Source organism: Gymnodraco acuticeps, unplaced genomic scaffold (assembly GCF_902827175.1).
Source record: "Gymnodraco acuticeps unplaced genomic scaffold, fGymAcu1.1, whole genome shotgun sequence".
In the NCBI taxonomy this organism is placed as follows: domain Eukaryota; kingdom Metazoa; phylum Chordata; class Actinopteri; order Perciformes; family Bathydraconidae; genus Gymnodraco; species Gymnodraco acuticeps.
Genome location: NW_022992351.1, coordinates 7,655,386 through 7,671,917, shown reverse-complemented (window position 1 = coordinate 7,671,917; position 16,532 = coordinate 7,655,386). Strand labels below are relative to the sequence as shown.

General features: G+C 41.8%; 1 protein-coding gene across 3 annotated transcripts; it reads left to right on the top strand.

The window, feature by feature from the left end:
* Positions 1–112: 112 nt before the first annotated feature.
* LOC117541728 (transketolase-like) lies at positions 113–15,423 on the top strand. Of its 3 annotated transcripts, none has more exons than XM_034208872.1 (14): positions 113–331; positions 3,379–3,496; positions 4,047–4,160; positions 5,268–5,365; positions 7,966–8,157; positions 8,672–8,790; positions 10,102–10,298; positions 10,415–10,579; positions 10,812–10,968; positions 12,359–12,489; positions 12,662–12,745; positions 12,831–12,924; positions 13,020–13,142; positions 14,698–15,423. In XM_034208872.1, the coding sequence occupies exons 1-14, from the start codon at positions 225–227 to the stop codon at positions 14,883–14,885; spliced, it is 1,887 nt and encodes a 628-aa protein (XP_034064763.1). In that variant the 5' UTR covers positions 113–224; the 3' UTR covers positions 14,886–15,423. The 3 variants fall into 3 exon arrangements, with proteins under 3 accessions (XP_034064763.1, XP_034064765.1, XP_034064764.1); XM_034208874.1 differs by lacking the exon at positions 113–331 and adding an exon at positions 2,662–2,706; XM_034208873.1 differs by lacking the exon at positions 113–331 and adding an exon at positions 2,921–2,973.
* Positions 15,424–16,532: the final 1,109 nt, after the last annotated feature.

Below are 16,532 nucleotides of genomic sequence, written 5' to 3'. Positions count from 1 at the left end.
TGTGCTGCTTTTAGCCCCAGATTAGCCATATTCATAGGCTCTGCTTGCGGACACGCCCCCTCCTGCTCCCTGTCTGTCAGGTTCAAAACCACTGCCTCTTTTTAACCCCTGCCACTGTCCGCTGCACACCCATCGCCTCTGTTCTCGTGACAACAGACCGGGGACTTTTAACTCTTTAACTTAATTTGTGTGTACGTGTGTGCTTTCTACGTTGCATCGGCCAGATGGAGGACTACCATAAACCAGACCAGCAGACGGTGCAGGCGCTCCGGAACATCGCGACCCGGCTCCGGATCAACTCCATCAAATCGACAACTGCAGCTGGCAGCGGGTAAGAGGGGGAACACGGAGGAATTAAATAAGACTGAACATATGGTATTGCAAAACAAAACAAAACAAGGTTATTGCCCCGGGACAGTTAATATATGATCAATGCACTTGAATTATTATAAACGCAGGCGCGAATGTACACAACAAAGCCAGTTTTCGTTTTGTCCTGATGGACCGACTCACTGTCCCCATCAGACTGCGTGCAGGAGGATCAGCAGAATAAAGCTGCACGTGAGAATATTTGCGCTCAGTGTGACGTAGAAAAATTGACTAAATGTTCTAATGTTATTGTAAGTAAAATAGTTGTGTGCCAAAATGCATTGTGCGTAATTTACGCACTTGTCAAGAAAGTAGGCTTGCAAGGTGTTAAGGATCAGAGTTAATCTAATTTGCATGATTTACGATAATTTCTGAGGGATATGATACTCATGAAATTAAATTAAACTGACTTTTTTATTTTTGTAAAACCGCCCCTTCAATACCGTGCACTATTTAAAACATAGGGTCGTATTTGGTTCGGCATACATTGCTGCAGGTGCACAGTGTTCCGCTCACTCTTAACCCTTTGCGTACGCTGGTCGTTTAGAGGAGGGGCAGGGGCTCGAGCGGTACATGCTCTCGTGCAGGCAGCGGTCCGGGGAGCGCGCGCTGCTGCCTCCCCGCGCCGATGCGAGTCGTCCCACCAACGTCAATTAGCTATATTTACATAGGTCCAATGAGACATTTCAAAATAAAATTGCAAGTGAAAGAAAATAACAGATTAAAGAATAAAATGTAAGACAGTGGAAATGTTCCTGTGTGTGCTTTTTATTTTATTCCAATTTATTCCAATATCCCACGTGTCGAATGCTACACGGTATAAATATGTTGTATTTATTAGTTGCATTGGAGATGTTTGACCTGCAGTAACTGTGTTTATTGCCCTCGTTTTGCTTCTCTTATTCGTGTTTTCTGTAGTTATTGATGATTTTTGACTGAGCACTACTTTTCTTTAAATCAATTCAGAGACTCTCAATGAGTAGACTAAACCTTAAGTAGCTGATTCAAAGTCAATCATAAGATGTTCAATAATGCAATTCCAGTTTGATCACTGAAACATGCTTACTGTATGTAGCTTACATTTTTGGCTTATATTCATGTTTAATTTATTCCATTCTTTTATCACAGCCAGTGGTCACGTTGCATCGCTCACCTCATATCCTGTCATCAAACATGACATCTATTTATCATGTCCTTTAGGATTTTTGCTTTTATTCATTTTTTTCATTATTTGTTCACTTTTTCCCTTTTCAGCAAAGTAAGGACAATGCCCTTCATGGAAGAGGCCTGAGTGAGGTATTATAGGCATGTGGTTTGAAAGTAAACAGAATAACAACATTTGACAAATAAAACATCATAACCACATGTTAAAAGGTCTTGGCATTACTGTGTGGTACTACAGTTTGAATTATGTCTGTATGTGTGCATGTATAAGAGAGGGGGGCTTCCTCCAAATGTATGTACACTTCTTGTGTGTGTTAGACCAGTGGTTCCCAAACTTTTTGTGCCCAAGGCACACCAAAGGACAAGTAAAAATCTCAATGCACCCCTATTGTGCAAAATAGCCCTTATAACACGTGTTATCACTCATATCATGTAAAATATCTGTAAATGTGCATAAATATTTACTAATGCCAAATAAAATGTGACAAAGACAACTATATTACTCATGAAATATTTATTAACAAAATATTTCAGAAATTAATTTGAAACTTTATCAAATTAGGTTTCATCAAAGCAGCAACACACTCATTTAAACCAGACAGGTCACAAAATTAAAAATGAGGCAAAGGAAATTCAGCACAGAGAACTGTCAATGCAAGGAAGCTGCATTGTCCATGGTTCTGAACTACAAATTATAAATGTAACATTTCAGCAATCAGCATTGAAACATGTGCTATTGTAAATATTTTTGCCGACTTACAAATTAGTGAGATACATCTGCCTGTCGGGGCGCGCAGAATTTTGTAATCCTTGGTGGCACTGAGGAAAGAGCCACTCGCAAGTCCTGTTCAACAGAGCCGTGACCTCCTGTTGTTCTTCATGTAAATCATAGTAGAGAACGCCAACTCCAGAGATGGGGTCGTTACTAAAAAAATGTAATATATTACATATTACTTTATTTTTAAAAGTAATATAGCACTACTTCGTTACTATCTACATAAAGTAACTCGTTACTTTACTCGCCGAGCACGTACGAACTGCGCATGCGTGAGTGGCAATAACTTTCCTTACCAGCAGGCGGCGGTAGTGTGTATTTGTCATTCAAAACAGGCAACAACCGGAAGACAGAGAAGAAGAACAGACTACGTGATATAAACAAACAACAAATAGCTTGTACGCTAGCTTCACTTTAGCATGTGTTCTTTGCAGGTGCTTGTTGAGGTTTGACGTGGTGTTTACAGCAGTGGATAACAGATTTTTTCCTGGACACAGTTTGCACCTCACCGTCACATTCCTGTCTATTCTTCGGACGAACTCAAAAATAATGGGCATACCTCCACCCCTCGAAAGTTATCACTGACTCAGCCATGTTAATGCAGCACTGCACGTGGAGATGTGGACGCGCAAATCGCGCAGATTACGTACATATAAACCTACAAAGTACTGATATAGTAAATAAAAAATAATTATTTGTTGTGTAGTTGTATATTGCAATAATAATGTATGGTTGTCACAAAATCCCACGGCACACCCGGACTTGCCTCACGGCACACCATTTGGGAACCACTATGTTAGACAGCGAGAACACTGTATATTTACATACTGCTTGTCTGACCCTGATAAAGTCAGTCTCACTAGCATACTGTCTGTCTTACATAACTCTGACTACAGTGGGACTGGCATGAATTAACCCTCTACATCCACGTTGACAAAGTGTCCAGCTTGACTTCTAGTTTTAATCCCTTTTTCTGCATATGTGTGCTTTTGGAGTACAACAGTGGAAGCAGGGGGCACATCAAGTTTTTCATTTGATTTTCAGTGTGTCTAATTCCTTTTTGTTTGCAGTCATCCCACATCATGTTGCAGCGTATCAGAGATCATGTCTGTGCTGTTCTTTCATACCATGAAATACCGACCTGAAGACCCCCGAAACCCCAACAGCGACCGCTTCATCCTCTCCAAGGTACACACACACACACACACACACACACACAGAAGGTGTTCCTCCTATGAATGCCCAGCGACACCATGACCTACTTATAATTTAATACACATCTTGTGAAAATGCGCATGTGTTATGCAAGCCCTCATGCATTTTTTAATAGTGTTTGATATTTATAAGGTGCCAGTGCTTTAAAAAACATACTTATAATGCATTACATTTGCTAATAATTTATCATCATTGTTATAATAAGCTATCATTAATATTAACAATGCTTTATAACATAACACATTTTTTAAATCATTATATCATTATAATAAATGTTTTAATGCATTATACCTCAGTAATTATATAACTTTACTTAAAGCACTCAATGCAGAGAAACTTATTATCACAATATTATGCATGATAACCTGTTTTCAGGCGTGCAGAAAATGTACATGAGGAGAGAAAATGACAAAAACTGCATCTTATATTGTTGAGCGATTTATAAAACTGCAGCACCCAGAAACAGGTTTCCAGTGTGTGATGTTATCTCTCTAACTATGACCTTTGACCTCTGCCTCCTCAGGGTCATGCAGCCCCCATGCTGTACGCCGTGTGGGCGGAGACGGGCTACCTGAAGGAGAACGAGCTCCTCAACCTCCGCAAGGTGGACTCCATCCTGGAGGGACACCCAGTGCCGGTGAGGCCTGCAGGAAACATTGAGAAAACATAAAAACCCAGACCCCTGCCATATGCAGTATTTAACTGGTCTTTGGAAAGTCATTAGATGTCCATGTAGAAACTAATTTTTAAAATAGGGCTATACCAGTAAATGAACATTAAGGCTTCATTCACAGCTCACTCTTCAACCATTATCACATTTGAATCTTTCTGACTTCAAAACAGTTCCCTTATCTGTTTCTTGATATCTTTTACAAACTCAAAGATCATATTGCAAACGTTTTTGTGCTAAAGGTTACATTTGACTTTGCTCCCAGCCTGGCGAGCATGAAGCCGTCTGTCAAACTCGAGCTTTGGGCAAACCCTTTGACCGCATCTAAGAATCTTAAAATATTTATATGACATTGCCAAGGAAATGTGTGTCACTGGTGGTAGCCATACTGAGTTGTTAAAATATGCAGCATTTAAAAATCTTCCTTTCAGCAATTTAGGGTAGTGTACTTTTCCTGCTAGAAAGGGTTTGAATATTTCAGTGACATACAGAGGAAATGAGCTTTCACACTGTGGTTCAGAACAGGGTGCAAGATAATTAGGACAGGGAATAAGAATAAAACATATATTTTTCTGCCATCCATAAGGTTTCATGCACATTCTGTTCATACAGAGACATGAACACACTCACAGATAACAGACAAAGATGATGTTGTGTGACAGAGACGGTCCGTCCTCTGCTCCTTTCTCCTCCTCTGCAGACATTAATAAGACGCTGTGTTCACATCAACCCAGATACTGACACACTGCAGACTGTCGCACCACATTCTTTCTTCTTCTTGCACGTTAGGAATTCTCAGAAAAAACATCCACTGTACTTCATGGTTTCTGTGTATGCAGTCTTGTTCTCTGCTGATGTGTGTGTTGTGGTGTGTGTGTGTGTGTGTGTGTGTGTGTGTGTGTGTGTGTGTGTGTGTGTGTGTGTGGTGTGTGTGTGTGTGTGTGTGTGTGTGTGTGTGTGTGTGTGTGTGTGTGTGTGTGTGTGTGTGTGTGTGTGTGTGTGTGTGTTGTGTGTGTGTGTGTGTGTGTGTGTGTGTGTGTGTGTGTGTGTGTGTGTGTGTGTGTGTGTTAACAGAAGCAGCAGTTTGTGGATGTGGCCACTGGATCTCTGGGTCAGGGGCTGGGAGCCGCCTGTGGGATGGCCTACACCGGAAAATACTTTGACAAGGCCAGGTAACATTCACAAAACACACGCACACAAATTGTAACACAGAGACTCCCTGACATTGAGCAAAGCAGCAGGCCAGCTTGCTTCTGCACACAGGTAGACAGTATGAAATGATGCATGACATAACGCACGCTGCACTGAACCATGCTGACATGTGACATTTAAAACATTTGGATCAAAGCTTACCTGACAGGTCTGGTCATTTAGGCCAGCGCTCAGAGAGCCAGGGGATCTGACCTCTGATCAGTTCTACAATCATATCAGTCCAGTTAGATCAAGAACCACTCCAGAAAGAGGTAAAGTGAGGGGGGAAAATTGATGATGGGGATTCCTTTGTTTGATTAAAATATTAAGATAGATTTTTTTCATTTGATGAACAATATCCATCGGTTTCTTTTGTTGTATTTCTTTATAAAACGTATTTACATCCCAATGGATAACAATTCCAGGGGTTATCTCCGGCTCAGCTGAATGTTAGCCGTGTGGCCGGTCAGTCCTCGTGTCTCCTTTGTTCTAGCGTGATCTAGAAAGCGCCACATGGTTTCCACTCCAACAAAAGCAAGGGCAAGAGAGGTCCGCATGCCATTCACATTTCATAGAAAATGCATAGGCCTATGATGCAAAAGCGCCTTGGCTGATTTTCAGGAACATGGTTTACATATTTCATTGTAAACCAAACAGAGAGAGACGGACTCAAAGGCAATTTTGTATTTTTACACACAACAGACGCAGTGAAAAAGCCGTTTGGGGAACGTCACATTTGCAGTCAGAGTTGGCTGCCCTTGATATCTCTCACTCTGCATTCTGTGTGCACTCGATTGTTTCTGCTCTAATAATCACACATGCAAGAGTACGGCTCCTCCCTCAACTCCCTGCCTCACCCTTTATCATCCTCTCGCAATAAAAACGCAAAAATCCCACGCAGTTCTTTTATATTTTATACACCGTGCATGTCGCTGTGTACGGTTGTGCGTGCGAGGGCGTACGTATTTCCCCTGAGATGCTGGGAAAAGCCTGTCAAGCTAATTCACTGCAACACAGCCGCTCAGAAGTCACTTTAAGAGGCTGCATCAATGCTTTCATAACATAATATGTGGCAAAAACTGCAGAATGGCAACCATATCAACTCCTATTTTAGGCAGAAACACACAACCTGGAGTGCAGCTGCAGGAATATTTAGCATTGTATTGTAGCGACGCTGTATAGGGTGCTGAGTGTGTCACTCAAGCATCCCCCGTCTCTCTGCCAATCACAGATCTGCACAGTGATGCTGGTCGGGGTGCGGGCTATTCATGTTAACACACACACACACACACACACACACACACATGCAGGGTTATTTAATGTTGTGAATCGAGTGGCCCATGGTGGTGGTGGGGTTATGGTATGTTATGGACGACGAACACAGGCCACTCGATTCACAACATTACCCTAAACCTAACCCTAACCCTACCACTAACCCTACCTCTACCCCTCACACCAGATACTGACTGGTTTTCGGACCCCCCCAGACCCCCCCAATAAAGCAAAACTGTACGTTTCAGAGTGGCCTTTTATTGTGGCCAGCCTAAGGCACACCTGTGCAATAATCATGCTGTCTAATCAGCATCTTGATATGCCACACCTGTGAGGTGAGATGGATTATCTCGGCAAAGGAGAAGTGCTCACTTTCACAGATTCTTTCAAATTTGTGAACAATATTTGAGAGAAATGGTTATTTTGTGTTTATAGAAAATGTTTTAGATCTTTGAGTTAATCTCATGAAAAATGGGAGCAAAAACAAAAGTGTTGCATTTATATTTTTGTTCAGTGTAATAAAAAGGAATAGAGTCAAATGAAAGGGTACCCTTACACTGTGGTTTCTTCAGAGCGCTGCATTCATAATACTCCTGTTCAGTTCAAAATAAAAATTAAACTCTTGAATGTGACTTGATTACAATTTTAGTTTCACTTTATAGCTTACTAACCTGCTGTTAAAATAAATTATAGTTTCAAACTTGGATGCTGAAATGATCAGGCACAACAACTAATCACCTCTCTTTATTTGAATGTTTATGTACTTATTATATTTAGAGACTGGAACACTGAACACAAGCTGACATTTTTTTCAGAATTGGGTCTTTTGGAACGTTTCAGCAGACACATTTAATAACCATAACCTTAAGATATCTGTCTAAGTGGTTATTAATGCTTTTCCCTCCAGTCTTAAATATGATCCTCTCTATCTCTCTCCATCTCCACCTCTGTGAAATCCCTCTCCTTTCTCTCTCTGCCGTGTGTTTTCTCGGGTTCGGAATGTGTGGTGTAATGTGGCGTGTCTCGGCCTATCTTCCAGCTTTAATGAATGTGTCTATTTGACTGGAAAGCTGTCAGCAGTCGTTACGCCGCGGGAGCAACTAGTGAGGGTGATCAGAGCGCAGTGGAGCAGAGTGTGTGTTTGTGTGTGTTTAGGTGTGAGGGGTGCTGTCACATTGAGCCATATAGGAGGGATCAGGAGATGATGAGGGATATTGGAGCTGATACAGAAAATCACCCCTCCATAGAATTGAACCTCTCTTCCTGTCTGCTCTACATGAACTGAAGTCTCTCCCCCTTCTGTTTGTAGCTATCAGGTGTTCTGCCTGCTGGGAGATGGTGAGATGTCCGAGGGCTCGGTGTGGGAGGCCATGGCCTTCGCCTCGTACTACCAGCTAGACAACCTGGTGGCCATTTTGGACATCAACCGCCTGGGACAGAGCGACCCGACTCCACTGCAGCACCACGTGGAGAAGTACCAGCGACGCTGCGAGGCCTTTGGGTGAGCAGGGGGGAGTCAGAGGGTGAGGGTGTGCACGGGAGGGTGGGTGTTTGTAAAAATATCTAAATGTGAGGCGATTGTGTGCCATGTACTTGAGTAAACAACCCAGATGAAATTGAATTAACAGCTTTCCATAATGGATGAATAAATCCTCATGTATTCAGTAATGATGGCAACTATTCCTAAATTGTGAGCATTTTTGTATTAGATACAATGTTACTTTGTAAACCAGAATCTGATTTCAGCAACCATTTTTTGTAACATTTACAAAGATGTGTTATGTTGTAAACTGCTCTGTGCTAGTTTGGGTTGTGTCAAATCTTCTGTCTAAATCCAAGATAGAGAGATATGAGCTAAAACGCTAACATGCTGCTACGATATAAAGTAGGGGGAAGGTATGGAAGATTTCCAGTAGGCATGTTTTATTTTATGAAAATAAACCTAGTGTTTTATCAATTCATAGAAACTGATCTGGTCGAGTCCATTTTTCGTTTCTTCTCCTCTGATTTCCCAGCTGGCAAGCCATCATTGTGGACGGCCACAGTGTGGAGGAGCTGTGCAAAGTGCTGAGTCAGCCCCGCCATCAGCCACTCGCCATCATTGCCAAGACTATCAAGGGCAAGGGCATCCCAGGTACAATGCACAGGCACACAGTAATCAACCCTATGCAAACGCCAACGTCAGTGTGGTTTTATCCTGTAATGTGGAGAGTTCCAACATGCTAAATAATTAGACACAAATTCCTAAAAAATGTATGGATGTATCTTTGAAAAGTCAAACTAAATGAAGAAACATATTTCAAGCAAAACCATTAAGAGTATCATACATTCTAAACCATGACATGTATCGCTCACCTGCTTCAAAAGCCTGTTTCTTAATTGATAACTCAGTGAAACCCACGGGTAATAATATTTCGGTCAGAAGTATTTTTACCGCCCCAGGGACCTGCAGCCAGTGCAGAGGGGCCCTGACTCGCTGTAATCCAGGCAGCGCTTTCATGTTTTAGCTGCATCAACTCGGTAATCCCTCAGAATGTGTAGGACACACTCGCAGCTGCAGCACATTGTGCTTCTATTGTGATAACAGCAAGGGGCAGCGTGTATGACCATGTGTGTTTGTAAGAGAGAAAGGTTAAAAAAAGGAGTTATAACAGCAACGTGTGTGTGTCTAAGAGAGGAGTATGTCTTTGTATAGATACGTTTTTCTCAGAATGGTGAGAGTTGTTTTACAGTAAACCTCTGGCCTCTCGATTTTAAACGTTTGATATTTGAAGTATGTGGGGACTCACTGAAGTGTACAATTGTTATGAGTGTGACAGGTGGCCTTAGTTTATTTTATGCACATGCATGTGGAGGATATTTAAGTTTGAAGGACATCAGGAGGAATTTAGTTTCCAGAGTATATGCATTTTTCAGGTGCGTCAACATTGATATCTAAACGTTCTTAATAAATAAGTCAGCGTGGAAGATGTACTGCGATTTTTTTAACAAACATTTTAAAATACATCAAAACAACTACAAGTCATGCATGCCAAATCTAACTTAAGTTCAAAGTGCATTTAAAGTGCTCAAGTGGGTCGGAAGCTCATCTCAACAATTTAGCTATACTTTTTGTACATATTTCCCTTCAAAATGAAGTGCACAATGTAGCACAAAATGGAAATATTAAAGTAAGGTAACAGTACCATGACCTAAATGTCCTTTAGGTAAAGTTCTTGACAAATGTAGTTAGTTACTTTCCACCACTGGCAAAAACAATGAACAATTCTACAAATACGATTTCAAAATACGAAATGTATGTTTTTGGCAGCATATGTACAGTGTCATTGACCAAACAAGGTTTCAGGTTTGTCCGGTTAAAAAAGTTTTGTTTTTATTACCTCAACTCTGTCATTAGTTTTCATTGTCATATAACATACTGCACTGTTTTTTGTGTGTCTTTCAGCGGCTGAGGATAAGATGGGTTGGCACGGTAAGCCCCTGCCCAAAGACATGGCCGACAGCGTGATCAAAGAGATGCAGAGCCGTATTGTCAGCTGCAACAAGCGCCTGTATCCTTCTCCGCCCGTCGAGGATGCATCGCCTGTCAGCCTGCGCAACATCCGCATGCCCAGTGCACCCAGCTACAAGACTGGAGAGAAGGTAAGACCAGCTCAGATGTCTTGACTTGATTGTGTTTGATATCAGACTAAAGAAAAACATTTCACATTTTTGCACAACAAAGCTTTGATTTGTTTGGTTTGTCCCTGTTTCACCAGATTGCTACAAGGAAGGCGTACGGCATGGCTCTGGCCAAGCTGGGCCGCTACAACGACCACGTAGTGGCTCTGGATGGAGACACCAAGAACTCGACCTTTGCCGAGCTTTTCAAGAATGAACACCCAAACCGCTTCGTGGAGTGCTACATCGCAGAGCAGAACATGGTGAGAAACAGACAAGTTAGAATAAGAGAATACCTTTTTCTTTATACTGCAGTATAGACTTTTTTTACTTTGCTGTGAACATTGTGCGTAGGTAAAGCTGACACATTTCAAAGTTAGGGAACCACCAAAGTCAGCAGGATGTATCCTTAGGGGACCATGATTGTCTGTAGAAAATGTTGCCGTATTTCACTAATGTTGTACCACCTCCTAATTTTCCTCCTCTCTCCTGCAGGTGAGCGTGGCGATAGGCTGTGCCGTGCGGGACCGTAACGTGGTGTTTGCCAGCACCTTCGCCACCTTCTACAGTCGGGCCTACGACCAGATCCGCATGGCCGCCATCTCCGAGAGCAACATCAACCTCTGCGGCTCCCACTGTGGCGTCTCTATTGGTCAGTTCATGCCTCTCGTTTCACCATCAATCATGACCCGAAAGAATCATCCTATGAACTTTCAGAGGTTCCTTTATTTCTTGTGATGAACAACATTAGACTGTTAAACAGTGCATCATTGCTAACAGTTGGGGTTATTTTGTAGGATATAATGATGTTTTACTGGCATTTAGATAAGAAAATAAGACAACACCGAAGGGGAGCAAACATGTTGTTAGCGTAAAGTCACTTTAACCCACATTATGTCTTTGTGAATTTCACTGTCACCCTTTTTTATTTTTCACTTCTCCTTTTTAAATTCCAGTCCACAATTGTTTTTTTGGAGCTTTTTAGCCCACTGAAATATATGAAAACAAGCAAAAACAGGCGAAACAAATCTAGATGCCTCAAATTTGAACAACTACAGACCAGTATCTAACTTGCCATTTTTAAGTAAAATTATAGACAACAATGTTTTTAATCACTTGAATGATTTTATTGATTCTCATAATCTGTTTGAAGTGTACCAGTGTTGATAATAGCAAGCAAACAGCTTAAGTAAATTACCTCAGATGCAATGCAGACAAGGGCAAGCTCTCGGTTTTAGTAGTTTAGTACTTGACTTAAACGCTGTTTTTGAAACTGTAGATCATACAATTATTTTAGGTTGACTGAACAATCTTGTTGGCATTTCTGGTACAGTTATTAATTGGCTTACATCTTACCTAACAGTTTTTATACACATGGAAGAAGAGTCATCTAAAGACTATCAATTGAATTGTGGTGTTCCCCAAGGCTCAATTTTAGGTCCCCTTTATGTCTTCAGGAAACACGGCATAAGTTTCCGTGGTTATGCTGATGATATAAAGCTCTATATTGCTAACGATTTATTTGATTTTGATTTACATTTGATAATATTTTTCTAATTGTTAAACTAGATCCAAAATATACACAATGCATGTCAAGTAAAAAATCAACCTAAGCAGAAGATATACAATTCTTTAATGTTTTATCAGATTAGATTCAACTTGACTGCAGTGGGTTGAACCACTCCTTTGTATTTCTCAGTTTTACATTTTCCTGATCCAAAACCTTTTTCACTCCAACTTCTTACCTTCTCTGTTATTCTGTTTTACATCTTCCTCTCCTGGTATCAGCCCTCTTCCTCCTCCTCCTCCTCCCCCTCACTGTCTCTGTTTCATGGACGTGACGACAGAGCGGCCTGATTTTCTTTCTCCTCCTCCTCCTCCTCCTCCCCTGTCTCCTTCTCCTCCACTTCTCCAGGTACATTGCATGTGCACCTTTCCTGACCGAATGCATGCCAGTCTACCAGAATGTGTTTTCCCATGAACAATAAACATGTTATCGTGACTCTTCCTGACTTTTGGTGCTGATATGTGTGTGTGTTCAGGTGAGGACGGGCCCTCTCAGATGGGTCTGGAGGATTTGGCCTTGTTTAGGGCCATTCCCACGGCAACCATCTTCTACCCTAGCGATGGTGTCTCCACTGAGAAGGCTGTGGAGCTCGCCGCCAACACAAAGGTACCAATAGTCACCTGTAAAAAGGAAATAAGGGGAAAAAATGTTTAAATGTGTAGAGTAGAGTAAGAAAAAAAACATTATATTTAGATTGAGATAAAGTTAGTTAAAAAAGTACACATGTAAATTAGTCCTCATGTAAATACTCAGGTAAATTATTTCTGGTTGGTTTCAGGGTTTGTGTTTCATCCGAACAAGCCGCCCAGAGAACAACATCATCTACAGCTGCAACGAGGACTTCCATGTTGGTCAGGCTAAGGTTTGTAGCTGCGTTCTGTTTTTAATCCCTAATTATCACTAACACCACATTTATCCATATAAATATCTCTTCCCCTTCCGCTCAGGTTGTGTATAAGACCAATGACGACCAGGTGACTGTGATCGGAGCCGGAGTGACCCTCCACGAGGCTCTGGCCGCCGCTGAACAGCTGAAGAAAGGTATAAAGAAAGCAAACCCATGTCACGTGAATGTGTACAGTCTTCTATCAACCAGCAGTTTGACTGATCCTCTACTTTCCTCTCTCTTCCTTCAGAGAGAATTAACATCCGTGTGATCGACCCGTTCACCATCAAACCTCTGGACTCCAAGACCATCATCGACAACGCCAGGGCCACCAGAGGACGCATCATCACAGTGGAGGACCACTACCACGAAGGTGAGGAGTAACACATGACCCACAAATATGTTAGCCTACAACATCTAAGATCCAACTTTCACATATCTGTTTCCACTCAACACTTCAATATATGTAATGGAAAACTCAAAAATGTTAAACTTTACAGCGAGGTCATATAGTTAAGAATTGCATTTGGTCCTTGAAGTCATGATTTATCATGGATTTATGTTTATAATGTCCCATTGATAAATATACCATAATCATAAAACGCCAGAAATGCTCTCCAAGTATTCTCAATTCCCCAAATACTTCGATTTCCGGACACACTGACGTTCTTTAATTAAACATCATACTTTTTGACAGACACAAATAATGTAGAGCAATGTAGTCCCACACTACTGCACAATCTAGTTAATTATGTCCAATTAAAATCTGTACAGTTGCATCCGTGTGGAATTCATGACAACAATACGCAGCTCTAACTAGCAGGCTTAACGATTGTTGTGCTTTCGCTTGTGTGTTTGTTTCTCATGAATAAAAAGCCTGGGGCAGACAAAGGTCTGTCTGCAGATGGAGAAGCTGTGAGGAAGATGGAATCTGCGCATGGGGGGGTGGGGGGTGTAAGGATGCTGTACAGTACAGTAGAGATTGGGGGTGAAAGTTGCGGAGCGAGATGTAAGATACAGAGAAGGTGAAATGGATGAAAACAATACATGAGGGAGGCGGGGGAGCTGGGAGAGCCTGTCAGGGTTTCTTAATTTCAGCTCCAGCCTTTGGGCTCTCGCTGACCTACATTCAGTACCAGCATGACAGATGTATAGAATTTGCTTTTCTTTGTCTCTCCTCCACACACACAAACATGCAAACACCAATATTCGGATGAACCTGACCGTTTAATTTTGATTTATATGTGTGTGTTGGCACTTAGCAGAGGGTGGAAGATGGTGCAGGGAAGAGGGGGAAGCCCAGTATCACTACCCGTTTCCTCCAAACCAATTTTAATTGTATTTTGGAGATGAGGTTAAATGAAGGAAGTAGAAGTTGAGTCCTTTTGTGAACTGTTTCCTCTTTCCCTGGTCATGTAATGTAAAGGATTTTTTGTATTGCTATAATAAAAAGTCTGATCGATAATGTTTATTTTCTGTAGTACAGTGGGTACCTAAATGATACAGCGCATGTCTTTCTCTGTCTCTCTTTTGTACACACTAGTTCCCAGCTAGTATATCAACCAAGGGTTGGGGAGAATGTATTAGTGAATCAGTCTCAGCTTTCATGTTCACTCAATCAGAAATGTTTGAATGACAGTTTTGAGAAAAAAGAGGGGAGGATAGAGGGAGGTAAGAGACTGGGGGTGAAGGAGGAGGAGTGAGAAAGTGGAGGGAGGGCGTAGTCTGTCCTGTCAGTCCACATCACATCACTGCAGCTCAACCGTCCGTTAGGGTGTGAGAGATTTAAGATGACAGTGTGGAAAACAAAAGAAGAACAAAGACAGAAATGGTAGAAAAAGCATTGGATAACAGATAACCCACAAGTACCAATGCTTTTGTTCTGTACATCTGGTGAACTAACCCTTTCTTATTTTCTGATTCCTTAGGTGGGATAGGTGAGGCGGTGTGTGCAGCTGTCGTGAACGAGACCGGCTTCACCGTGCAGCGCCTGGCCGTCTCCCAGGTGCCCCGCAGCGGGAAGCCCGCAGAGCTGCTCCGGATCTTCGGCATCGACCGCGACGGCATCACTCAGGCAGTCCGGAAGATGCTCAGCGGCGCCGCCAACGCCAAGTAAACACGTTGCAGCGGTGGCAGCAGCAGCAACATGGCAAAGGACTCCGTGGTTACCTGGTGATCACCATGGAGACATCAAACAACACAGAGGGAGGGGACACACTTCCGGCCCACTCACGCTCTCCTCCTCGTAAAACAACCTCTAGCATTGGTTTTTAAATAATAAAAAAAAATATAACCTGGTTTTCTCTTTAACTGTCATCACTGTGACCCCGTCACACACACATATCCCCTCCAACCCTTTCCTACCGCCCAGAGAAAGTTCTGGTACTGCTGTAGTGTTTCAGTAAAGCAGTGAATGTGATTTGGAGTAAAGTGAAATCTTTTTTATATTTTCTGTGGAACCCCTGTCAGTTTTTTGGTGCAGGCTCACAGGTCTGCACCCATACGACTCTGTAACCCCCCCCCCCCCCCCACTATATCCAGCAGGGTGTGGACGAACTCTGGTTTGGTCTGTTTGAGCACTGACTGTGTTTAATCTGTTCACCCTAACTTGGATGGGACTGCTTTACACCAATAAAGGGATGGTTTCTTCACAATATCTGTGTCTGATGTCTTTCTTTTCTCGGTCCATTTTCTAAACCCTGTCGTTGCCATCATGGCTGTTTTCGTTTTCTGTACTTCCACCAGGTTTTATCTTGCGTCACCAACAGGTCAAAATAACTTCTACTAAAATTAAAAAATACCATTTAAATGAAAAAACATAGCATTGCACTAAATGTATATAGGCCAAAAGGTAAAGTGTTACTATGCAAACTGCATGATTGCTAGCACACTAGGGTTACTGCAGTATTTCCCAGTAACAAATGTTAGAGTTGGAGTTTTGCATTATAACATGTTGTGATGTCATGTATTGTTTATTTTCCTTATTTTCCATCGATGCCTGCCAGTTTGGAGTGCACACACTTAAAGGTTCCCTGGGGACTTTTTTACCCCCTGGCCTGTAGTGCAATGAGTGTTGTTTTTTTTATCCTCTATGGTTCACACAATTCTACCGATGTGAAAAAACAGAGATTTCTCTGAGTATAAGGTCTGTTTCGTGGTTAAGTGCCCTTGTGACTAGTGGATGTCCATAGGATCAAGCCTGCACCCACCATGTGCAATTCATATTTAATGTGCGTTAATAATTTAATAGCAAGTCTATTGAAAAATTCACGCGGACTGCAGTGTGTGTGTGTCAGTAAAATGTGTGTGGGATTTAGCAAATAAACCATGTTTTATGCAAATTGTGGGTTGGATTTATTCATCCTATTTATTCTGGTTTGCCTATAGGTGCTGTGGCTTTAATCCTCGCCATTCAAATGAAATGTACACTTATTTTTATACTCACAATAGGAGAAAATGAAACAATAAATAAATAAATAGGTAGGTAGGAGTCTTGTTTTTTGTGGATTTAAAAAATCTGGGTGAAACGAAATAACATGCTTCAGTCAAAGATAAGTCGTTTTCTGACTGTTACTAAATGCATGTACATTTAAGGCAAAGCAGCCACACCCAGAATTACAGTAAGATTAAATTTTTCCATAAAACTAACGATGTTTTCTGCACAGTTCTTTGTTCACGGTAATGACTGAACTCCAGCCGGTCAGAAAGAGCACAAAGGATTGGATGTGATATTTGGGACAAACTTTGACCCCCCTCCTATAGC